Source organism: Strix uralensis, chromosome 15 (assembly GCF_047716275.1).
Source record: "Strix uralensis isolate ZFMK-TIS-50842 chromosome 15, bStrUra1, whole genome shotgun sequence".
In the NCBI taxonomy this organism is placed as follows: domain Eukaryota; kingdom Metazoa; phylum Chordata; class Aves; order Strigiformes; family Strigidae; genus Strix; species Strix uralensis.
This window is the reverse complement of record NC_133986.1, coordinates 13,350,131-13,376,853: the sequence shown is the minus strand read 5'-3', so window position 1 is coordinate 13,376,853 and position 26,723 is coordinate 13,350,131. Positions and strand designations below refer to the sequence as shown.

At 41.3% G+C, this 26,723-nt stretch overlaps 1 protein-coding gene across 1 annotated transcript; it reads right to left on the bottom strand.

The window, feature by feature from the left end:
• Positions 1 to 1,278: 1,278 nt before the first annotated feature.
• TMEM41B (transmembrane protein 41B) lies at positions 1,279 to 18,256 on the bottom strand. Its single transcript, XM_074884579.1, has 7 exons — positions 18,043 to 18,256; positions 16,330 to 16,447; positions 15,076 to 15,204; positions 13,262 to 13,355; positions 12,309 to 12,413; positions 9,557 to 9,695; positions 1,279 to 8,683 (listed from the first exon to the last, which is right to left on the bottom strand). Exons 1-7 carry the CDS (start codon positions 18,122 to 18,124, stop codon positions 8,514 to 8,516), a joined length of 837 nt encoding a protein of 278 aa, XP_074740680.1. The 5' UTR covers positions 18,125 to 18,256; the 3' UTR covers positions 1,279 to 8,513.
• Between the last annotated feature and the right edge of the window lie 8,467 nt (positions 18,257 to 26,723).

The window sequence follows — 26,723 nt, the reverse complement described above, 5'->3', positions numbered from 1 at the left end:
CCCTCGGGAAGAAGAATGACTCAAACCCAGCTGCTGAGGGACTAGTGACACACACCCAGCGCTGAGTGGAGAGCACATCTTTCCTCTGACCCTAGAGGGACCTGGGGCAGCCTCACCAGTCTAAAGTCAGGCCTGTAAACAATTCCTCTCCTCTCCTCTCCTCCCTCAGCTCTCTATTTGTGGCTTTCACATCAGAATTCTTCCCTACCTTGTAGAGCTTATAAGAAGAGAAATTAAAACATTTCAGTCCTTTAGGATTATTATCTAGGACTGCCCAAGTACTTAAGGTTGCATCCATAATGCTGAATTCATCAGACACTAATTAACATACTATCAAGGATGTGAAGCTTCATATATTTGAGTTTACGTTGCCAAGACATAGTTCTTCGTGGGCACTAGAGACAGCAGCACATGTAAGACTTCACTGTCAATGATCTACAGCCTTTTGCAGTACAATAACTAAGTTCTTACACCATTTCACCTGGTGGGTTGTGGAGAGCTTTTCCATCCTTCTGGGAAATAGGAAAAACTGTAAGAAGCACTGGTGCTATTAGTATTCACTTGATTAAGACTGTATGGGCCATAGAATGGGTTATCAATGAATGAAAGTATTGCTGAGATTTGCTTGACAGTTCTGACAGTTCAATTTTAAACCACCAGTAAACCTGAGGGACAGATTTCAATAAAGATAGCAGGATAATTAGGAGCAATAGTAGAATGAAAGTCTCTACTGTAAGCACATACATTTAAATTATGTTGAGCCTGCCTGGTGGTTTGCAAAGGCAGCAACAGAGAACAGAACTAGCTAAATCTGGTTGCTCTTACTCTGCTATGTTCCCTAGCCATTTTTTGCACATTTTACTTCTCAATCTGCTTTCTATGTAGCAAAGGCCAATGTATTCAGCACGTGGTAACCTTCCTTTGAGTAAGCCTGAACTGTAGTTTAACCCTTATAAACAAAAGTCAGAGCCTGAGGGTCTCAGAAGGACTTGCAAGAAAGACTAGGCAAACAGCACAGGTATTGGCGGGGGGGGGGGGGGGGTATAAAGAGTAAAATGGGAAAACAAAAAATTGTTCTTACTTGCACTTTACTGTTCCAGCAATAACCATGCGTTTAGAATGTATTTAGAAGATTTAGCAAATAAAATTAGATGGGCCAGTATGCAAGCAGAGGATTACCAGAAATACTGTTGAGCAGCAATATTTAAACGTACACATGCCTTGCTATGCAACAGGGTAAGGGACAAGAAATATTCATTTAAAAGGAGAGTCTCAGACTAAGAAATTCAGATTTGCTTTTAATTGCTACAAGAAAGGAACAAGAAGGGAGGAACTGCACGAACCAGAATCAACAAAAGGTTACTTAAGTTAGTCAGTCACCACAATTTTTGCTGTGAAAAGCTCATTCATACTTTGTCAGATGAATTCTCTGCTTACAGCCTGGTCTCTCTTGAATCTAAGCATCCCGTAGATGTACCCAAGCAGCTAGAGTTTTCTCCTCCCATTTTGTCAATGACTGTCTCTTTGCCACTGTATCTTTTTCCCCTCCCCGATGATTTCATTTCTGAAATACTCTTGCCCAGTCACCACAAGCAACATCTGTGACGTCTGATTCAAAGGCCAATAGCTTTAATCTGTCAGTCGTCTTGAGCAATGTTCCCATCACAGGAAACATCCAAAATATGGCAATTCTGTCAGTGAACTTTGCAAATTGCTTAGATGTCCTTGAGTAAGGCAATGACACTCTAAACTACATTATGAATTCTTGAAAATATTCTTTATGATGTTGAAAAAAATCTGTGGAATTGTGAAATCTGTGGAAACTATGATGCTTTAGCCAGAGAATTATAAAGATATATTAGTAAATAGGAAGTGATTTAAAAAGATTCATTGTCTTTGGCAAGACTACCACTATTGATTCAGCTGCTGTTTTCAATGGCAAAGACTGGGATTTTCAAGCTCAAGCCTTAAGTCAAAGAGAATAAAAGTCTTTTAAAAATAGTGAAGACAGAACTTAATGTGAACATATCTTGATTATTCCTCATACTAGTTAATTCAGATTTATTTTGCCAACAATCACAATCATGATTATTGGAAGAGTTTATTTAATAAGCAGTAAGAAACCACAACAGCAAATTACAATTTCATTCAACACTGCTCAGAGAATTGAAAAATTCCGAAATAGGGTATCTGCCTTTTTTTCTGTGCAGCTGTTTCACAAGACAAGTTAAGCTTAGAAAGGTAACAGAGCTCAAAGCATAAACAGATCGCTACAGCTGTCGGGGTGCTAATTGTATATGTTGTATAAGGACTTCAATTAAGATATTTACCCTGGATTCTTAAAACAAAAAAAAAAATAATCTGATACTTATATTAAAGCAACCCTCTCCAGTCTGCAAAACTGGACACTTGAAACTGGCTGCGATTGCTTAATGACAACATATTTGGCGTAAGCAACATCCATACAACAGACTTCTGGAATATAGCCCCCACACCAGATCACCTAATGCCCATCCTCCCACATCAAGTCACGGATCAGAGGAGAACTGTCACATCACGGTGTTGAACATTTCCTAAGCTCCCCCACAGCCTTGTTGCTCTTCTCCCCAGCTCCAGGAGCCCACACCTGGTGGTGCAGCTTGTGAACAGGTCATAGATCAGTCATGCAGGTGCATCTACTACAAGGGCTCCCAGAGCCTCAGATGGGCAGTGGCACCAGGCCACTTGGTGAGGTCTGAGTTTGTCCATATCCAAGATGAGGGCAGAGAGCAAGTATGTGACAGTCTGGTTTAGTTTGTTTCTGATTTCACTTCCACTTGTTGAGGCTGGTGCCCCAGTCTAAGGAGGCCAAGTCCTCCAAGGTGGAGGCAAAGGCCAAGGCACTGACAGCCAAGAAAGGTCTTGAAAACATCCATAGTTTCAAGGTCTCCACATTTCCCACTTGTGGGAGGCCCAAAACAACACAGTGGCTGCGAAGGCAGCCCAGGAATCCCTGCAAGAGCACCCCACAGCAGAGTAAGATGAACTCTGTATCATTATGAGGTTCCCTTTGACTGCAGAATCAGCCATGGAGAAGAGAATACCCTGATTTTCATCACTGATGTTAAGACCAAGGCAAACACAGCACCAACAGCCTTTCAGGAAACTGCACAATATTGACATAGTCAAGGTCACACATTGGTTAAGACCAAGGTCTGGTTTGAAGACTTGCAACTGTCTGGCCTAGTGTCCTAGTTGAGACACTAGATCCACGAAGGGGCAAATGTCTAATTTGCCATATGTGCTTAATAGATTTTACAGTATTCAGACTGAGCATTTAGGATCTCCCTTAACACTGGAGGAGAATCAGAGGATATAGTTCAGGAGCAGTCCCATCAAAGTTACCATATCAAGACCAAAACTGCCTTAAGAGGGTCCTGAGGACACTAACCGGCCTTAGCGGCCCTGACCAGGCTCAGCTGACATGTCAACCCCAACAACCATGGGTCTATTTAAGTTGGGCTGCTGGGCTGTGTCAGAACCTGGTTACCCTTATTGGGCCCAACCCTGACCTTGGGTTGCTGATTTGCGTTTCTGGTTTGACCTCAGACCTGTCTCATCACTACAGACTTGCTCAATGACCCAAACTCTTGGCTGAGGCTGCTCCCGGCCTGCCCTGCTCCCTGGCTGGAGGCAGTGGAACAGGCCAGCTGGGCTCTGCCCTTCCAACCCCCACCCTGGGGATATTCCCTGTGAGAAATCATTTTAACACAGAATAGTCAAACATAAGAATGATTTAGTGATCTGCTCAAAACACTTTTTCATACCATGGAGTTCTTTCAAGCACAGTAAACACTGCAAATTCCAGATTATTGGATACAGCTGCTCAAGGGCTAGGTTATGAAAGAAAAATCAGGATTTATGACCATAATGTTAAAGCTTGATTCCAATGCAGAGTTTTAAAAGCCATTTCCCACACTGTGGCACTCCCACTCCTCTCCAGAGCCTGCTAACCTTCTGTCTACTAACCTTTTAAGGCTATGAAGATATCATTGAAGTCCTAGAGATGTGCAGAAGCAGAATTCTCTGTCTTTTGAAGATTATCTACAGGAAGGAGCTTTTCTGAGGCCTCTTCACATAGTTATACACCAGTCATTGATTAGCTCTCATAATCCAGACCCAGAGTCTTCCTTGTGTACTACAAAACAATGAAACACGAATTATTACACTAGGTGCAATATTTTTAAGAACGGGAAGGGGAGTTACGGTATGTTAGTAAACATATTATGGTCTTATGCATATTGTCATTATTAAAAGGCCATAATATCTTTCAGTTTGGGTAACCTGGAGCTATAAAGCCACCAGCTGAGAGTTAGATAGAAACATGTGTCATTGCAAGACATCGATTGGTCATAATCGGAATAACTGACTTTTCTCTGAGGGGAAACTTGAAAAGCTTGCTCTGGATCCTGCTCTCCTGTCAAAATTTTATTTCCCTCTTAACACTGTCATACTAAAATATATGACTCACAAACCTCATGCTATTTATGACAGAAGGAAAGCGTTCTCTAATTTGACCTGTATTCTTTACAGACTTCGGGGGGGGTGGGGGGGGAGGGGGAATCCCCATTTTGTAATCTTGCAAAAAAGATTGTCCCACATGATGAAAAATAGTTCATTATATATTTGAGGGATAGTTTGACTTCCCCTTTCTGGCAATGGCTCTATAGCAGGTGCTAAGGAATGGGCAGGCACTCACACAGCACTCCTGGGACAGGATTTGTTCACTGTGCTGAACTTAATTTTGAATAAAAGAATTTGACTAGAAGGTATGATTCTCAGTGCTTTAGCTCTCACAATTCCCAGAGTTATTACTCCTCTGTTATTACTTACAAGAATGAAAGAAAAAATATGTGACTAAAACAAAAAGAAATGCATTTCCTGCTTTGTTCCTTTTAAATATATTTCTAGTGCAAAACACTAGAGGTATGAATTTCATTCCTGCAGCAACAGCTCTCGCAAAGGCTTCTATTTCAGTTAGTCCTTACATTTGTAAAAATGTACCTGCAGTAGCTGCTGGGTGTTTCAGTCCTTGATCAGCTACCTGGTTGAGCCGATTCTGCTGGTTATTCAGCTTAATCCAGAGTAAACTGCATGGTATGAGGCAGGCAGCATACCTCAGTTCTAATGCAAAGCAGAGCAATCCACACTGCATTTTAGTTACTATTATAAAACTAGGTTATCACAGAAACTATACATGATGAATATTCTCAGGAACCACACACAAAAATCTTCAAAGTTACCTAACGATAAAAACTATGTTTTCCCTCTGCATAATAGCACAGCTCACTAACATCTTAAAGACTTTTCATTTTTTAACTTTTACTTCCTTAGTGTTAACCTTTCAGCAAGCTTTCAGCATTAGTTTTCTATACAAGGCAAAAAAAGAATTCCATGAACTGGACATAATAGGGAACGTGAATGAAGCTATAATAATAACTTTAGCACATGAGCCTTCCATCAGGAATTCATAGGGGAAAAAAAAACAGAGCAAATTATGCAAATGGTTCTGTTTGAGATTAAACAAAGTTAGATGCAATTGCCTTCCAGTGCAAAATACAGAAACTTTTCAAAATTACTATTGTATGCAAGAAATTAATTTCAGACAGAAAAGGAAGTCAAGTTTACATTTATGTTCTGAAATAAAGGTAGAAACAGAATGAATCTCATCTACAGATGTAATCAGCTCAGTTTAATTTTTAATCAGTCATTAAAAATACCATTTAAGAAGAACTCATCCCTTTTAAACAGGTTAATAAAAAGTTAAGCTTAGTGGGAAGTTCAGCATGCTTCATTGTACTCAAAAATACAATGTTTCATGTTTTATACAATAGCTTTATTATCAAATGGCAAGAGACATTTAGTAAGGATGTCATGCAGAATATGGCAAAAAATTCCAAAAGACAAGTCACCTAACAGTTCAGAATTCCTTGCAATTAAAAACAAAGCCACATCTTCCCGATTTCCTGGTTTGTTTCATGGTAGCCACTGTTTTCCTGTCAAAATGTTATGGCGCTCTCTTGGATCACTTGCTGGATTCCCTAAAGGAAAGAGTAGGCTAGTACAGTGTTCCACAGCACAGTGCTTTTTTGCCTTTTTCACAACCCTCAGAAATCGTCCTCCCGGGGTAGGAAACTGCCTGAGACCATTGGCTGCTGAAGATAAACACAGAAGAGACAGGTTAAAAAAACACTAGGATTTTACAAAAGGGAAGAACCTTATTTTCAACCTTTTCAAGGTCTTAAGGCTTTCAGCCACTGTGATGGGAACCCCGTCTATGGCTGAAACACAACAGGTTTTTCAGTAACACAGCCTGCTCCCATCTACAGAGTGAAATATAACTCAGTGAAAATGTCAAGTGGTAGCATGATTCACATTAAACTGAAACATAGTTCAGTTCCTTCTTCAGTGTCAAGGTTCCACCAAAACATTGGGTTTACATGGCATAAAAGGGATTTTACAACAGCATCTGTTATTGACCAGAAATTGAGACAAATTTTGAGAAGAGGACAGTAAGTAGTAGGTAATTTATTCTGAGAGTTCATCTGCATGAAAAATCAACTATGTAGAAGAGTAGGCTGTAAATCTACAGCAACTTCACACTGACAGTCCAGGGGATGCTTGCTCACAAGAGCTAAATTTACACTCAAGTTTACTAGGGAATAAATCCCCTGGGTAGATGACCTCTGAAATTAGAACTGCAGCAATAAAAATAATCACTGTTCAGTTTTAAATGCCAATGAAGTACACTTTTAGAGTAAATTCTAAGCAACAAAACAAATGCTGAAGCTAAATGATTGTACAATAAACTTGCAAACAGAAGTGATATGAATTCCTTTACCAATGTAAAAAAATACCACTTACTGTGCAACCTGGATTTAAATAAAAGACAAATAGTGTATCAACAATATTTACTATCTATTTACATGTAATACTGTGATGAAATGAAGGAGTCACTTAACGTTATGTTAGAAAAGAACAAAACCCTTTAAAGGTACCAGTACCTTTCACATTATCACATTCATGGAACTGTTCTGTTACATCTCAATGATCTATCCTATGATGAGTTAAGATGAGGATACAGACAAATAAACCCTTCAGTTGGAGAACATGCTAATGTGTCAACTCCCATTTCAGCAAGATACTTCAGGGGCACCAACTTAAAGCATATAACCAGCACTGGTTTCAGTAGGATAAAACTTAAATGCGCACGCCAGTCCCTTGATGACCAGGGCCTCATTTTATGGGATTCCACTGACAATACAACAAACTACAACAGTTATAAAGCATACAAGAGGAGGTATCATATACCTTATTGAGTGAATATATGTGCTTCTACCTAAAGGCAAATCATAGCTGGTTGCCTATTGCCAGCTACTGACTTAAGACAATGGAATCATCTTTTCAATTTTATATACACTGGCACAAGAGCCTTCTGTTACGTGATGCTTTGAACATTATTTGGAATCAGCTCTTCAATAAGAACTGCACCAATCTGTGTACCTGACATTCCTTCTAGCTAATCGAGCTGCAATGGAAAATGTCATACTCTTTACATATTGCTTGAGAAATGGTAAGATTACACTGCTTAAAGCTAAACATTTTTAAATCACTTGAGAACTGAAAGTTGTATATAGTCATATGACCATTTTCTTAAATTGGCAGGATAAATCTATACAAGTGAAATACTGGCAAAGTAATCAACATTAAAAAAAAAAAAAATCAAAATTAGAACTTCAGAATCATCAGCCAGCCACAATGAAAAGTCTAACCTGCTCTCTCCCCTCCTGTATCCTCTCCCAGAATAAAACTACAGAGCACAAGAAGGAATGATGTGACACTTTGCCTTTGTTAATCCAGTTAGTAAAGCAGATGTAGATTCAAGTATTTAAATCCACACAGCACTAATAAATAGAAGTAAACAATCAGGATGAGAATATCATTGTAGTTAAAGTACTGCAAAAACCCTTTCTTTCTGAGTGAGCACCATTATTATATTATGCTATTATTTTGGAACTCCCAAAGGCGAAAAAAGAGAAGTATTGTTGAGGAGAAATGTATTCAGACCAGATCACATGCAAGCCTACAGCGAATGTTACAAAATGGGACTGAATAATTAAGGGCTTTTTCCTGCAAGTTTTAGAAAGCATTATCTGTAGTTTGTCTACATGACAATTTTTGCTCTGCACATAATCAGAGCAAAATGTTACATCTGTGTTTTCACTTCCCTCATCCTGAAGGCCACACACACACCCTCCCAAAGTAAAACACTGATGGTTTGGTTACAAAACTATATGCAGTACATTTCTGAACACAGTTCCTTCAATTTTAGGCCACGTGCTCTTTCAAAGACATTCTTATCAATTACAGGCCTCCCCTTTAACTGCTTAAGATCCAATAGAAAAGCAAATATACAAATATCAGAAGTGCTGATCCTGAGATGAAGTATGGGAAATTCTGGTCCAGTCTGATCCTTATTCAAACTTCTGTTTCAGTTTCTTCTGGAAGACAGCTGGTAGGATGGAGAGGATGGCTAGAATCATGAGAACAAAAACAGAGTTCCAGGAAACAGCTTCCCCTGCTGTTGTAAGTTGGTACAGCGTCGTTCCTGCCTTAATGGCTACAAAAGATGGTGGTGCCACACCTGGAGCAGGGAGTTAGAAAGGTAGGAGAGCAAAGGAAGACAAAACAGCTTGTTAGGACGAAAAATGAAAAAAAAAAAAAAAATCATAAAATTGTCATCCAACTTTTAACACCAAAAATTTCAGACTTCGTTGCCTTACAATTTTTTCTTTTTAAAAGAGGGGTGTAAATACAAAATTCAAATACAAAAACCCCTTATCAAAAGGATTGGGTTTTATGCCATTTTTAATATTTTTAACACCAACTCAAACATAGAAGACTAAGAAAATAATCTCTGCTCTTTAGACTCTGCAGATTTCAAGCTGTCTCTCTACAAACGGGTTTTATTCAAATTCATAAAGGAAAAATACAGATTGTTTCCTAACTAGATTAAAAAATATTTGCAGAAATATGCCAATTACAAAACCAAAGTGTTTAGCACTAGATTAGTTAAATTATTAATTCACTCTTAGGAAGATATATTATGATGAACAAAATGAGTGGGAAGAAACAATCCTTCAGATAAAGTCACCTACATCCTCACACAATTATGTTGAGCTCAAAAGAGAACCTTACAGAAGTTCACAGAAATATTATAATCATGGAGTGGAACAAAAAGTTACTAATAAAGTGTTCAGATAATGTATGTTTCCTTAAGCAAGTAATTAGCCTGGAGCCCATCACCTCTGATCCAGTACATCAGAACAGTCCTGACTACTAAAATCTTTCGATGCTGTAAGCTCCACACACCGAAAAGTACAAACCCGATATTCTTGTGTAGCCTTTCGGCTGCCCAGTAGGTGGTGATCTCCGCTGAACATAGCACACGGAGCAGCACATAATACCCCTTCTTCTGGCCACCCCCAAACTGCAGTTCACTACCCAGAACACTTACCTAGAAAAGTGCCAATGAAAAATACTTTCAATGGCACATTAATGACAGGGGATGTTATATTGATAAACCAATTGGGAAGAAAAGGTGTTATTCTCAAAAATATTATGTAGTTAATGAGGTGTTCTCTGTGTCGTTCAACCTGCCAAAACAAAATGAAAAAAATTCAGTAAAAAAAACCCTGCCATGAAAATACACAGTGATTTTACTACTAGGGGTTTGTTGGGGCGGGGGGGGGGGGGGGGGGGGAGTTTGTGTGTATCTTTTGTAGAAATTCACAAGTTGCAAACATAAAAAGCAGTTAAACAATGAGTGACTCAAGGAAGAGTCATCAATGAATCACCTGTTAAACCACACTGAAGTTAGTCTGGAAATACCAGTCTGTAGTAGAGCATGGTGATGATGTGTCTGAATCAGACAACTTAAACAGCAAAGGAGTAATTCGGCGCAGCAGCAGGCCTAACCCTAACTTTAGTGCAGCAACCTCTGTCTGTCTCACTGCCAGCTTGTCATCCTGACCCTAAAGCTTTTGCAGGAACTAGCAATGAAGTTTGTTCTGTCCTAACTCATGATCAAGCCTGACACACAGCTGTGTTTATTACTTGGAAACTTACCCAGGTCATGGCTCTGAAGTTCATCAGGTGGCTGCTGCCAGCACAGTTGCAAAACCTATCTACCCATGTGCTAGAATGCCCAGCATTAACATTTACCCAGGAGCAATCACAATAGCCCCAACTTTATTTACAGTCTTAATTAAGTTTCTCCAGTCTAGCCCAGCTCCTTACACTAGTACTACATCAAAGTCTTTTCTCCTTCCAGCCTGGCTTTAGCGCATCAGCCCTTTCAAACAAGAACTGTAACCTCAAGCCAAGTTATAAGGATAATAAAGCATCCACCACTTCTGGCCTATCCTGGCAGACCTTCACTAAGCCTAAGCCTAAACACGGTCATCTGACCCCAGATGAAACCAAACATCATCTGATTGCAATTCCATCTGAAATCTCACACAGCAAGCCATCCCAGTCACAACCCTGTTTTCCCCCCCCCAACTTTAGCTTTAACTGCAACACTAAAGTCAGTAGCCCTGATATTGTTCAGTAATACCATTGTGGGGTTTTTTTAATCTTAGGGAAAGACAAATATTTAAACATTGATTAATTCTGTATATAAAACATCTTAGTCCTCAAAATGCAAGCATGATATAGTCCAATTAACCTGGAAACAATGAGATATAATTACATAATTTATATCACATATCCAGTTCTACTAATGGAAATAGTAACCATTTGCCACTCAGAGCAGCCTCAAGATTCTACTGCGATATTAAGGTTTACCTGGGTCAAGAGTCAAAATACTACTATATTATTTAATAAGGGCAATTGTGCAGGACATCTCCACATCTTACCTAATGAGGAACAAGTTTCAAATATTTTCATGTGATTCAGTCTTGAACAGAGTACAATAGTTAGTTGTACTTCACACTTGCCAAAAAAAAAAAAATCCGTTTGAACATGTTTCAGAGCATCAAAGCAAGAGACATGAAGTCAAATACTAATCACACTATGATTTTGTATTGCAAAATCTTTAACTTCATCTGACAATTAACCCTTGCTGAAACTAATGTTACCAGATACTATAAGAGAAAGTTTCTAAATTCTTCAAGCACAATAACATCTTCAAATAAAGGTTTTGCAATCATACATATAGCTATGGGTTTTCTTCCCCTATAAAAAACACAAACCCAGCTTTCATTAGTTCTGATGCTTAGAAAGCTATTACTTTAAATTGAAACTGGAGAGGTTTCCTATTGACATTAACTAAACCAGGGGGGCTATCAGTTGCAAACTCTTCCTAGGTAAAAACAGCTTCCTCACAGGAAATACCATAAAACCAGGAATATTCTCCACTGTTTAAAAACACTCAGAGAAGTAACTACACAGTGTCAGAAAAGAGTCAGAATCCTTTCTGTGTAACTAGCTACATGAGCACAAAACCCCCTAGTTTTCCATGCTATTCCACTACACATTTTCATAAATTTCACCATCTCTGAATTGAGAGCTGCCCTGCAGAGGGTACTAGTGGATGGAAAACTTACCATGAGCCAGTAACGTGTACTTGCAGCCCAGAAAGCCAACCATATCCTGGGCTGCATCAAGAGAAGTGTGGCCAGCAGGTCGAGGGAGGTAAAAACAGCATTCTCTCCCTTCTACTCCACACTCGTGAGACCCCACCTGCAGTGCTGTGTCCAGCTCTGGGATCCCCAATATAAGCACATGGACCTGCTCGAGGTGGGTCCAGAGGAGGCCACAAAGGTGATCAGGGGGCTGGAGCAGCTCCCCTGTGAGGACAGGCTGAGAGAGTTGGGGGTGTTCAGCCTGGCAAAGAGAAGGCTCCAGGGAGACCTTCTAGTGGCCTTCCAGTACTTAAGGGGGGCTACAGGAAAGATGGGGAGGGACCCTTTATCAGGGAGTATAGGGACAGGACAAGGGATAATGGTTTTAAACTGAAAGAAGGTAAATTTAGATCAGATATAAGGAAGAAATTCTTCACTGTGAGGGTGGCGAGACACTAGCACAGGTTGCCCAGAGAAGCTGTGGCTGCCCCCTCCCTGGAAGGGTTCAAGGCCAGGTTGGACGGGGCTTTGAGCAACCTGGACTAGTGGAAGGTGTCCCTGCCCATGGCGGGGGGCGTGGAACTAGATGATCTTTAAGGTCCCTTCCAACCCAAAACATTCTGTGATCTCTAGAGGCTTTACCTGTTCTGACCATTTTACTGCTTTTTCTGTTAAGTATCTGTATACAACAGGACGTCCCACTAGATATGAAAGCATATAGCAGAATGAAGCTCCAAGTCCTGAGCACTGAAAAAAAACAAACAAAAAACCAAATGAGCAGAAACACTAACTACACTGGCTAGATAGGGCCTGCTTCTATGCGACCCTCCACTGAGGCTGAAGGGCTCTCCTTCAGCAGTATATACACTCACTAAGAATGTTGTTGACCCAAGAGAGTTCCTTTATTTCCAAGACATTTAGATCAATCTTAACATTCAAAATTGACAGTGTTGATTACTTATCAGTTAATATGGAGTGCTTCTGCAGTTTTATTTTAAGATTTTGAACAGTGAAAGCTTTACAAATAAGGGACACAATGGCACTGAAGAGATTCAAACTTGAAAATTCATCAACTTGATCCTCCATACGTACTCAATTATCTCGTTCTTACGTACTAAGGCTCATTAGGACTATCTTTTGTACATGACATGTTTTGAAGATTGTCAGTAACATACATTTCATATCTTAAATTAAGCGTCCTGGGTATTTAAGCCATTTAAAAACAGATGTGTTTTGCAGTGCAATAATAAAAATGCAGTAATTGTGTTCTGAAATTACAATCGGGTTCTGGTGGATGCTAGACAAATATAAAGTAAAGGAGACTCCGGCTGATTCACACTCAGGTGCGTCCATTATTAAGAAAATTGGAGAAACAGTTTAGTCTTTTGGATCATCACCCAATGCTACAGTGAACTTTGTGGGTAATGCCATTCTCACAACAGAACTGAATGAGAATTCATTCATTCCTCAGAAACTAAAGTATACCCCTATTTCACTCAGCCTCTGATCATTTCAAACAGGAAGCTGTTCAGATGCTTGGTTGTATTCCAAATAGATAGAAATATATGCCCTCACAAACTATTTTCCATACTTACCAGACAAACAAGAAATAAGGCCAGCGGAAAGGGATAAAGAAACCCTGACAGGATACTGAGAAATATCGACCCAGGAATAGCAAATGTTTGCAAGCTGAATGCATCTTAGTTAAGAAAAAAAAATAAATTAAAAAACTACCCAATTCTGAATTTTATAAGCAGTCAAGATACACATTACAATTTGAAAAAGCATAAATATAAATAGGTATAGCCTCTAAAGATCTTTACTTCAAAATATTACAGAGTAGCACAAGAAGCCCAAGCACAGAAAAACAAGGGGTAAATTCATTATTACACATACAAAAATAAGTCACTAAATAATAAAAGCTGTACTACATTTTTCTCTTCATCTGTGCAACAGTTGACACTGGGGATTTATTGTGACATTACAGGAAACACATACTTCTGATTTTTACATTGTTGACAAGAGATGCAGATTTCAGGTATTCTCTCTGAAAAGCTCACAGAACTGTCCAAGCCCGTAACTACTATGAGTTTCATAAAAGACTCACATTTATGAAGGCAACTACTACTTCCTTACAAACAGGCATGCTACAATCACTAGATAACTAGGATATATCACCACCAATATCAGTCAGAACTTTTTGAAAAGGCAAAAATTAAGTTTCTGCAGCATATGCAAATAGGCTGTTGAGCTTAAGGTGTGCAGGGGATACTTCAGACTATGATGTATTGCCCACTTCGCATAGAAATCTTATACAGCAAAAAAAAATTGCACACTATTTTATCTGAGTTGAATTGACTCAAGTATCAAAAAGCCAAGTAGTCTTTCTTTATATAAAGTCCATTACAACCAATACAGCTGCTTCTAAGCAAGTGTCAAGGTTCTGAGATAACCAACATGCTTGTCACTGATCACAGTCTACTGCTGAGACAGTAAATGTCACATTGGCTGCTACAGTAGTGTCAATAAACAGCCAATTTTTGTTCTCCTTCCTGTTAATATATAAAGCCTAACATTTTAATTTTCTTCATAAATCTATTATTTGTGAATTTCACGTAAGAAGAACAAGGCTAGAGGATAATTACTAATGGCACATTCAGCGCTGATTCTTCTCTGTTACAAAAGCCTCCCGCATTAAACTATGAAACAGACCTCTTGTACGGCTTTTAAAAGTTATTAACCTTTAGTTAAGTGTTCCAGTTAAGAGTGTGTTTAATGATTAATTAATATATTCAGCACTCAGAAAAAAGTTAACACAGAACACAGGTAGCCTTTGTGTCTCCCTAGGCAGAAAGTACTTCAGAAATTTAGTGTTCTCAAAGGAAATAAGAGATTTGTTTTCTGAATGTTGCCACTGCAGTGATGAAAGAAGGTTCAAAATGCTTTCCTCGAGAAACGGTGTAAAATATTCTGTAAATTACTCACATATGGCACTTCTGAATGTCTCAAGGAAGAACAGTGCAGTAGTCTCAGTTTTCCTTTAGAATCAACAGTAATTTCTAACTGGCAATAAAATGAGTCCGAGTCTAGTATCAAAGCTCAAAATCTTGTCCACAACAGACACAGTCAAGGTCAGGCTGCATGCAAATACCCAGCACCATTTACAACTGTACATGCATGCACCAATTTCCTTCTACTCAGCCCTTTCTTACAGTCCAAAAAGCATACTGAAACACGTAAGAAATACTTTTAAGCTCAAAGATTTCTGAATATTTGTGTCTATTTATAAACACATCCAGGCAGGTTAGCCTCTTCACCTATGATCAGCAATTTAAGTTTGTATTTTTCATTGATTTTTCAGAGAAATATCACTACATCAAAACAGCCTTTTATATCAGAAAAAGGATACAAAACGTACGTGGCAAAATAAGCCACTAATACTTGAACATAAAATGTGTCCTTATATTTGGACAGGACTTTTCCCAAGGCCTTCGCATCATCCATATCTCTAGGAATCTTTATACATTCTCTTTCTTCTCTGGAAGAAAAAAAAAAAAAAAAGCAGGAATGGTGGTAAATATAATCAAACGGTATAGTAAAATTACTTACTGAATATATGGATAATTAGATACACTACATCACTAAACTACAACCTCAGCAAACAAACCACATGATCATCATTGTGATAATGTTCTCAGATAAACACTTAGAATTTACATGGTGTTTTGTATTAGAAAATCCTCAGTTTTAGATATTTGCAAACCATATTTTTTTTATTCATTACAATAATCTGCTTCACTTCTAGGATTACATTTTTCTTCTTACCACGCACTGATCAAAAAATAATTACTCCAACCAAACCTTGGCAACTGAACAGCAGTCAACATTTCAGCCAAAAACAACTATAACTGCCTCAACGCTAGGGTCATAACATTTGAAGTGCAGCAAGAGCAGCAGAGCTTTACCTCACAAACAAACAAAGCTTTAAGAGCAGAATCTCATGTCACACCTTAATCTGGTGCAACCCTGGGCAGCACAGTTGAGTGTCCTCTCTTCCTCTGTATCAGACTTAGTGATTGGACTGTTGCAAACTGAACTTGTTGAGCAAGCTAATCAGACAGAAAATTAAATACTAAAAGAAAAAAAGAAAATTGTCAGACAAGCAGGCTTCCACCTTGTGAAACTATCTACCTTCCCAACACAAGTATTAGATGCAACAAAAAGGAGAAAAAGAGAACGTGAAGCTTAGTTATGAAAAAGAATGTCCCCTTTGACGACAGCCTGCAGCTATACCAGCGCACAAGGAATTTTAAAATAAACCTAGCCCTAACCAAGCACGTTTTGGGTCTCAACTGAAGAAAGTTAAGAACATAGTGAGTTACCACTGCTAATGTGACAGGGGGTAACTTTTCAAAACATATATCTCAACTGTCCAACAGAAACCCTAGGTCAAGTACAACTGTTCACACAGATCCTACCAGTTAGTATTTCAGTATTAAACTTTGTATCCTGACATTCTAGATTATAAAATCAATTTAAAAAAAAAAAAAAAAGTTATGTCTATAATTAACTCAGTTTAAAAATCACTTAACCCCCTGTAGGCTCCTTGACAATTTGATACTGAATGAAAAGCAAGTTAATTTACCTTTCCTGACATACTTACTCACTAAGTTGCGGGAAATTTTTATATACCAGAAACATAAGGAAAGCTGCTGATAAGAAGATGGACACTAAAATAAGAAGTGATGTCCGAGCTGATCCACCTTCTGCCTGAGCTTTCCCTGAAATTAAACAAAAACAAAGTTAAAAAAAACCAAACCAAAACAACAGCACCACCACCCTCACATCTTACAACAGATTTCAGACTTATACTTTAAGGAAATGTTAAGGTAAACTCTCTATGGACATAATCCTCCCACCAATACTTTCAGTAACATATACAACACATCATCCACATTCCCTGAAAGCTTTGAAACAAATCTGAAGTTCTTAGGCTGGCAAACATCCCATAGAAGTCAGCTCCTACAATCCTTAATAATTTACGACTCCATTAATAAATAAATTTGTAAAGAAGAAAATAGAGCAAAACTGAGTAAGGCATACATATTTTTTCCTTTTGGCCACACATCATCTGCTAGTCAACTAGAAATTTAACCTGAAGTTAAATGTATGTACAATACAACTTTGAAACAGGCTCTTTTGTTTTTCCTCCTAAGAAGGAACACCAGACACAGCCACTAGCAACAAGGTGAGACCCACTTGGAAGAAAACACACGTAAACACACACACCAGCCTGGGAAATACAGGTCTCAACTTGGGAGTTACACATATTTTACACTTGCATAAGACAACTTCTCTTGGATATGTCTAAGTTTTTATTAGCTGTTAAATACTTGTGTCGAGGAAGTCATGGGAGTACAAAAAGTGACCCATTTTAGCCTTTTCTATGCTTTAGATTTTTACCAATACGACCATATATATGTAATACACTGATCAGCACAAATGCAGCTATGTGCACAAAGAATTTTAAACAGAGAAATAATCAGTAAGAACTCTCTGCATCCATACAAGGGTGTGCATGTGCCCACATATTAAAACTGCCAGATTAGCACAACTTTGCAGTGAGCAAAGCAAGTTGTCTCGGTCACCTGAAGAACATGAAAAACGCCAAGGCTGTGTTTTCATTCGCAGATGCCAGTGGCATGACTACAATGCCAACGCGCAACACTCAATGGGGTGGCACTGCCACCTCACAGTTGTGAAACACGGCGAAAGGATGATGAAACCCACGGACTAAACAGAGCCAGCTGGACGAGCTGCCAATTTTATTGCTTTAACATTTTTCACTTTGAGGTCAGCGTGATCCCCCAGGCGTGCACTGGCTCTGCTGGGGCCGAAGGGGCAGAAGGCAGCATCCATGTTACAAGCATGAATACCTCACCGCTGGTTATTTTAATAACATCTTCTCCAGAAGGAAAAAAACCAAAAAATTTTAAAAGTAATAATTAAAAAAAAAAAATCTTAGAGAAAGAAAAAGGAAAACACAGCAAACTGCACTTTCTGTACCACAGTCGTGCCGGTAGTGGAACAACACACCCACCCCACACCCCCCCACGCGTGTTTCCTCATCCGCGCGTGTGGGGGGCGGGCAGCTGCCCCGTTTCGGCCCCGGTCCTGCCGTGGGTAGCGGCTGACAGGCCCCACAACGGGAGCCCGCCTCATCCCCACACACACCCCCCGGCCCCCCTGAGGCCGCCCTGCTGCCGCTCTCCCGCCCAACCGCCGTCCCCGTTGCGCGCGGGCGGTTGGGCGGGCGCAGCCGGTCGCCCGTTGGCGAGACGAGATCGCGCCCTCCCGCCGCCCCAACCCCCGGCACCTTCTAGAAGCTGCCGCTGGTGCCTGGCGCTCTCCGCCGCCCCTTGGCAAGGCCCGCGCTCCGCCGCCCTCCGCTGCGCCATGACTCCGCGCTATCCCGGGGCCCGCCGACCGGCGAAACAGGGTCAGGACAGGCCTCGCCGGCAACGAGAGCCGCGGGAAGGAGGCGGGACCGGCCGCTCCTCCTCACCCCACCGGGTCGCGCTCCCACCCCCGTCGCGGCACGGCGCATGCGCTCTCCCGCCGTGCCGCTTTTGTGAGGGACATTACGCGTTTGCGCTTCCGCACTGTGAAATACGGGAGCACGTGTTGGGCTTCACGTCCTGAAATGCGGTCGTGCGTTAGTAGCGGTAAATACGGTAACGCCTCCTTTCTGGGAGCGTCCATGTGGGTGTATACGGTAATCGGGGCTGCGCTCAATAGGGGTAAATACGGCGCGGGGCGCTCCCTCAGCGCGGCGGGGTGGCGGCGCCCCAGCCCGGCCCCCTCGGCCCCGGCTGGAAATAAAGGCCGAGCCTGCCTGTGGGAAGCAGGATAAAACCCGGCTGCGGGTTTGTTTTGCCTCGGTGACAGCGTGAGGCGAGGGCGCGGCTTTACAGCTGTAAACGGGGGTTGGGGCTTCCCACAGAGAGAGGGCGGCGGGAGCCCCTCGGCCGGCGGTTGGGACGTTTGGGCCTCGCTCGCGCCCCGCCGCGGCGGCGGCTCCGGCGGTGCCTGGGCCTTTCAGGAAAAGGAGAAACCTTTTTGATTTTTACGGTTAGATTTTTAGGTTTTTCGAGCCTGTTTCTCTCTTTCGAGAAGAAAGCTGCAGCACGCTGTTTCTAATGAGCCGGATTGCTCTTTCCCGGGAAGAAAGAAAACTCTAGCTGCCTCAGGATTTTCTTCGTATCTTTTCCTGTCATTACCTTACGGTTTGAAATCCCTCAGAAAAGCTGGAGCCTCATGTCCCCGTGTTCACAGATTCCTTGGCATTCAAGCCGAATCTGACCTCGAAGCACCTATTTCTTCATGCAATCTTGGGGCAATAGGGCATCTCTTATCCTTTCAACTCCTCCCGCCAGCGAGAAGTGTTACAGCAAGTGTTCTCCAGAGGGAACACTGAAACTGTGCAGACAACGCACACTGCATAAGCTTCTGGACAGACTTGGTGTGTGAGGGAGATAGTGTGCCACCCTCTCGCCCATTTTCCAGCTCTATCTACTTACAAATCTTTAGCCCTTCTTCGGGGTCTTTTTCTAGAAAGGAAGCTCTCGTGAGAGAGCTGGACACAGTTCTAAGATTTAACTTCAGCCTCACTTACCTGAATGCTCTGACTGCAACTCACTTTATACCATGACTAAACATATCATTTTAAATTGCTTGTACAGGATACAACAGGTAAGTAATTTTACAGCAATAGGATTTTACAGATTGTATTTCCTGAGATCACAGATCTTTATAAAGCAGTGAGAAAGATACAGTTCAGCCCACAGCAGACCTCTTAAAAGCATTGCTTTATTCCTACACTGTACAAAAATCACTTGTGTTACAGTGTAAGTGTCTACAGGAAGATGATTAATTTAAGATCTAAATAGTCTAATGTGCTATTATACAAGTACAGCCTCTGCCAAATCCAGTGGGAGGAAATAATCCAAACTGTAAATTGTGATCAGATTCCAAATAAAGCTTCAACTCATGAGCAGATTGCACATGAAGCCTTAATTTACTCAGAATTTCTTACATTTACAATAAAATTATTAAATCATGTAATTCACTCTTTTAATATTTTTAATTGATAATTCAGAAAGACTAGTGCCTCGAGGAGCCAGTCGGGTCTATGAACTTGTTGCTCTCAGCATTTGTGCCAGATGACAGAACCCTTTGTTTTTTCAAACCCTTTCACTAGAAAATTGCACATACTAGCAAGATGGGAACTGCTGACACTGTAGCAGATAGCCTTTTTTTCCCTATTGTAAATTCACATCGTGTTTGTCATCTCTTTCTGATTATCCCATTGCTTTTGGTACTCCAGGTAAAATGATTCAAACCCTGGGACTTACTCCTTGTCAGGATAACTTCTGACAAAACATCAGATACTAAACTGAAGAATGTTGGGAGTAAAATTGTAAATTGGATTATTATGCAGAAGAATGTTTACCAAGTCATCCTGAAACAGGAGAAAAGGCACATACTGAAAGATGTAAACAAAGTATGTACCACAACTTGAAAGCTGTGGAGTAGATACTAAATGCTGCAAGGGCTATCTCTTACTTTGGTGTAGTGGTTTGTCCAGTGAGGCCTGAATCCCAGTTTGGCGTGTTTGTTGTTCAGAGCCAAGGAGTCAGGCAGAGCCCCCTTCAGGGGATGTGTGACTTCTAATTAACCTGCTTTGTGTTAGGTGGCCCCTCTGTGTCACCCAAATGCAGGTAACCTGATGACACAGGTTAGGCTACCATCTGACTCTTGCTATATTCTCAGCAATTCCCACTGTCCAAGACACCGCTGTAAGACATACAACAAACAGTTACAGCAATACAAATTTGCTCCGTGTTTCCCCTTCTATTTAGTACAAGTGTATGGCCTGCAGATGGTTCCCAGGACGCTGATTCTGCTAGTGTTAGTATATGTCTCATTAAAAATAGAGAAGATAGCTCTAATCAACTCAGTGTTATGGAGGTCCAGCTTTCTGAATTGCTGCCAGAGTGAAATTTAAGGATTCATTAACTAGATCACCTTGAAGTTGAAATATACTGCACAGATTATCAGAAGACTCTTAGACTGTCTGTTTTATGCTCTTCTTGGTTCCCCTTGTGGGGGAGGGATGCTGCTGTTGTGAATGTGTTGGCTATTTTACTAAACTTTGAAACTGTCGGTGGTGTTTAGTATCCGCTGACAATTTAAATAGTCACCTTCAAAGACATCCACACCTCACAAATATCAGCAGAACCTCTGCATTCACTCAGAAAAAAAAAAAAAAGGGACACGTCTGGGGAACGTTCCCTAGGGCTCACTCTGTAAATAAAAAACTTAGAACTTCTATTTAAAACATTAAATTAGATTAATTTACTGGAAAGAAAGCAAAGAATGAAAAACACCAGCATAAGCCACATCCGTTACGTGTTCAGAGGAAAAAGAGTTTTGGTAACTAGAACTCAGTGAGTGATCAAGGAAACTTTTGACACATGGTTGAGATCAGCACTGCCAGAAACAGCTTCACTCCACAGCATACAGAGAACGATAGCTGTGGACTGAGACTAGATTTACTCTCTTCATGTATAAAGTATCCCCTATACATAATGTATAACTTCATAAACAACATAAAATCTCCTCTGTCTTTGGAGTTTATTTCTAGGCCCCTCCTGATACAGAACATACGCTGCACAATACTTCGTTCAGCAGCGAAACAATGATAGAAGTGCTCTGGTCTCCAGCTGGGGTTTGCTTAGTGGCTTTCCCAGTGGGAGCAGCACTTAGACACTATAGATTGAATGAGACAAGTACCCACAAGCTTTATATGAATTGGGTTTTGAAAAATACACCTTAAACGCAGAGTATGAATTCTTTCAAATTATACGTGAACCAAGTGGAAAAATGCTTTTTTGACCTGCTGGAAAGAAACAAAATACATTGCCAATTACTAGGGCGGCAGCTAAGTGGTCAGCTGTATGAAGTCTCTTCCTTCTGTGGATGGTTGGATGGAACATCTTATTTTTATCAAATTGAAAGAGCTGTCTTCCCACAGCACAAAAAAACTTGTATTTGCTGCTTTTTTAAATCACGTCTAGATGGACTGATGGAGCACGTGTCACAGGGCTGAGTCATTGACACTGCTGATCCTTTGTAGGCTGAGTCATGCTAATTGTCAGCAGGAGGAAGGAGGAAGAGAGACTGAGAGTGATCCTACTCCTGAGAGCTGCTCACTGAAAATTATCAAAACAGGAGCATTAATCAATAAGTAAATCATAGGTATAGGTATTTCTTCGGGAGGAGAGGTGCAGATTTAGAACCCTTTTTGCCTGTTTTCCCCTATTATTGTCCTCTTTCTGACCACCAAAAAGAAAACTGCATTGTTTTAACACTTTTATGATGTATAAATATGGCAAGAAATTACTCTGCTCCAACTAACAGCTTAAACTTTAGAATAAAGCAGTTGATTGTGCTTTACACAGAACAGGGAGCTACTTTGCTGGCATCTCAGAGAGGCAGTAACTTGCAAAAAGAAGTTGTAACAACCTGAAAGGCAGATGACACCAGAGCTCACCTGCCTGCCCGAGACGTTCCCAGGGAGTGTTGGAGGGCCCAGCTGTGAGGTTAGCTGCACAGCCCCCCAGGTTCAGAGCACCTGCTGGTGCCGGTGCCCCCCCCCCAGGCCATCACGGAGCCAGAAACGTGTGCAGAGGCGGTAGGATAGGTCACATCATTCCTTTCGTTTCTCGAAAGGGACTTTGCACAGGTGCTTTCTTCCTGGTACTTCCTCCCTGGCTGCGTTAGGATTGGGGTGGACAAAACCTGAGCACTCAGCATATCATCTGCGGTTGGTTTTGTGTCTGTCGCGGCTCAGTGATGGTGCCAAGTTGTCTCTCAGCATAGGTGCTGGGGGTTGCATGCCGAGGTGACAGTGACTTCCCAAACACAACAGTAATCCCAGTGAAAGGGAAGGTACATTGCCTGAACCAGTTCGGAAAGGAGGGTAGCCAGAGGCCTTGCTCTTGGAGCACAGATGGGGAAAGAAACTGGCAAAGAAGGGTCCGGTACAGTCATTCCGAGGTAACGACGAGGTCTGTAGTATAGCAGTACATGCATGCAATACCCAGGAGTCTGCAGGAGTAAGATTGCCCTTTTAGAAGTTTTGAACAAAATTATAGTAGCAGATCCATTTTTAATCAACAAAGGAGAAGTTTCTGTCTTTTGACAGAGGGAGGGGGTGAATAGTGAACCTGAGCAGGGACCTTTGATGTCACTGAATAATACTCTCTCTGTTTTCTTTTTGCTGGTTTATTCTTTGTTGGACTAGTTCCTGAACTGTACAGCCACAGAGTTGTTCAAAAGTAACACCGGGAATGTTTACTGGCAGGAAAAAAGTCAGAAATTCAGATTTCCAGTGCCCATTTAAACAGCCTGTGTCTGAGGCTTGTTCTGTCCAGTCTCAACCCCATCCTTTACTGTCACCTTTTTGTGGGCCATGTCACTGTTCCTCCTGTAACCACGTTGCAGTATCCAGCCATGTGGATACTTATACATGCCTTATCTGGAAAGCTTGGGGTTCATAGCTCACAAAGATTGTTGGTCTGGACAGCCAGCTTCAGGCCACCTCCCACTATTGAACACATACCGGGGTGTGTAGCTTTGAGAGTGTCTAATCTGCTGGAGTAATGACAGAAATTATTGCTGCAGAGTGCAGTCAGGTGGTTTTCAGCTGCTTTTTCCACTATCCTCCCAAAGGCCCAAGTGGAACCACCTGCTGGAACTCACTGAGACCTGATTGCTCTCCTCTTGCTGTCAGGTTCTTAAAAAGTAGACAAGGGGTCAGATCACTGTATATTGACATTTTCTTTCTGCATTTTGCTCTCTCACTGTAAGTAGGCTAAGCAGGTTACACTATTATAAAGAAAGCTTCCTTTTATTCTAACTTGCCCTGAATTGAGGCCCTAGCTCTGTCCCCTAATACTAGGAAGCTAGAGGAGAAAATGTGTTTATCAAAAAGAATTGAAACTAGTAAGATATAAAGTGGAGAGTAAACACTGTGAAAGATAAAACAAATGAGAACTTGTTGAGATCTGAACAGAAACCAGTTCAGCACTCTCATTTATTCTGCAGCTCCCTTGTAATGTGGTCTTTACACAAGGCCACTTGGTTACCTGAACTGGGTTAGCAGCAGAAAGGGCAAGTCAACAGCCAAACTGCCTAATGGTACTGTGGAGTCAAACGGTTTAAACTGCCAGCGATCGTCCTCCATACGTGCTCTGAGTGCAGTTTTAATCATCCTCTGGTGATAAGTGGTAAATGCATTTGGCTTGGAAAAGGGAGAGCAAATCAGTAGTACAGGCACATAGTTTTGAAAAACAGACCAAAAAAGCATAAAATTAACACTTGCTTCAGCGTTAGGATTTGCATGTCTTCTCATTAATTACCTAAATAACAGAATGACCTTAAGCAATGTGACCCAGGTTATGGTAACCATGCCTGGCAAAGGAGAAATTATAAAGACGGAGCTTTCCAGAATTGCGGAGCATCTGACTCCTGACCTCAGCTTCTCTGAAATTCAGGCTCCAAATGTCTCAATGTAGCACTATGTCATATGACACTGTGTTCTAGGGTTTTATGTTCCAGGAATACATTTCTCTCTCACCTACATAACTTGGTAAACAATGTTATGTCTCACAGGGGGAACACAGTTCTGGTTTGATGGCAGAAGCAGCCTGGTTGATCCGACCCAAGGCCTTACACACCGTGCTGGGTAGCACTGAGTGACAGGGACACTAGTTCACTCATCCTTCTTCCAACCCCATGAAATCATCCGCTTGAAGTTCTGCTGCTTTTAGTGTTGCTACTGAATCTATTCTCATCACCAATGTACCCACAAATTGTAGTAATTTAAAGTTATCCTTCCTGAGATCTTCACAGTTTTAGAGCTACCTCCCTGTATTCAAACAACACTCGGAGAGAATAAGCATATATTATATGCAACCAGAAATAATGTTGGTGTCCACTGAGAAAAATACAGGTTTTGATCAACATGAAGAAAAGTGAAATGCCCTGGGCAGAATTATCCAATATTGATTACACACCCATAATAACAGGGTTCAGGTACTGAGCAAGCCTGGCCTGGTGGTGGCAGAATCACCCAGTGATTCCTGCCAGGTTTCTTTTCCCTTCTTCTCCAAAGCTAGGAAAGCCCTGTAAAGCCAGGTGAGCAAAGCTGTAGGAACAGTCGCAGTCAATACCTTTTCAAGAAATAATCTCCAAAAGAGCACGCTGGAAGTATCTGTGCTGCTCATCTGCCACAAGTGCCTCCCACGGCTGCACCACCTGACCCCCACAGAGCTGGCACACAGGTTGCTGTGGGATGGGGATGTTATAGGGCCATTAAATGGTGTCACTCACCTGCAATTAGATTCCCTGGGAAACCTGCTCACAAAGGGAATAACTAGCACGCCCCTAATTACTCCCACTCCTGGTGCTGTAAGGGTATTGCTAAAAAAATTTAGTTTTACTCTACCCAGGAAGAAGACAGTCTGTAAGCGCTTAAAGACTGTTTTCTACACCTTTGATGCCAGAGGCTGCACAAGCAGCATGGGACAGAAAGACAAAAAAAAACCAAAACACAGTGGATTTAAATTATGTTAATTTAAGAGCAACTTAAAGCACTGGTCTGCATCAGGTGGGGCAGGGAGCAGAAATAGCCAAAGTTGGTGTCTGGTGCATAAAGGTCAGGCGAGACATACTGTCCTGGTTTTGGCTGGGATAGAGTTAATTTTCTTCTTAGTAGCTGGTACAGTGCTGTGTTTTCTATTTAGTGTGAGAATAATGTTGATAAGACATTGATGGTTTAGTTTTTGCTAAGTAGCACTTACCCTAAATTGAGGATTTTTCCTTTTCCCATGCTTTGACAGCAAGGAGGTGCACAAGAAGCTGGGAGGGAACATGGACAGCACAGCTGACCCCAGCTAGCCAAAGGGATATTCCATGCCACAGAACATCATGCTCGGTATATAAACTGGGGGGAGTTGGCCAGGAGGGGCAGATCGCTGCTTGGGCATTGGTCAGCAGGTGGTGAGCAATTGCATTGTGGGTCACCAGTCTTCACAGCATCGCCAGATACCATATACGCAGAGTATCTTATGAAGTAAAAATTCCCCCTTACACAAAGCAGGCCTTGGCGTCTTAGAGGAAGGCTGGTTTTATTTCTCTCTTTTTTGTTATATTCCTTTTCATTAGTATTATCATTATTATTCTATTTTACTATTATTGTTATTACTTTATTTATTAAACTGTTCTTATCTCAACTGTCAAGGTTTACTTTTTTTCTGATTCTCCTCCCCATCCCACTGGGAGCGGGGAGGAGTGAGTGAGTGGCTGCATGGTGGCCATCAGGGGTGGTGAAACTGTCCCCAGGGGCCTCCTGGGCTCCTCACTGCTTTTGCAGCTCTCTGCTGGGGAATGACCTGACTCAGTTGAGATGGGCTACAGGGCCCTAAAAGTTTCAGGAGATCACTTGTAGAAAAACAGGTTGCAGCTGACACAGCAGAAAGGGCCCTTCTGCCTGAAGGTGCTTTGAGTTTGAGTCTTTCTAGGAGGCAGGTCTTGACACTGGATCAAATCGCCATCTTAATGCAGAGACATAAATTAAAACAAGCAGCCAAGACCACACTTAAGAGCACTCAAGTCATACCTGCATCTGGATGGCCCGAGTTCCCACTTTGTCTTCTTCATTTACCAGCAGAGGCGTTGAGCACAGAGCTCGCAAAATTGCTCAGTCCTGCTTTCTCCTCAGAACACCATAACCAACTGCTAATAGTCACAGCCAGAAAAGGGAACAAAACTGGAAAATCCCACATGGTTAATTTTGATGGCTTTTGAACTCACATTTCTCTGCTGCTCATTGTGACAAGATTTTCCAAGCTCTGCCTAAAAATAAAACATCAATGAGGACAAAAGGGTTGTTTCTTGTCAAAGTATCCCCCCGCCCCTCTTTCAGGTTTC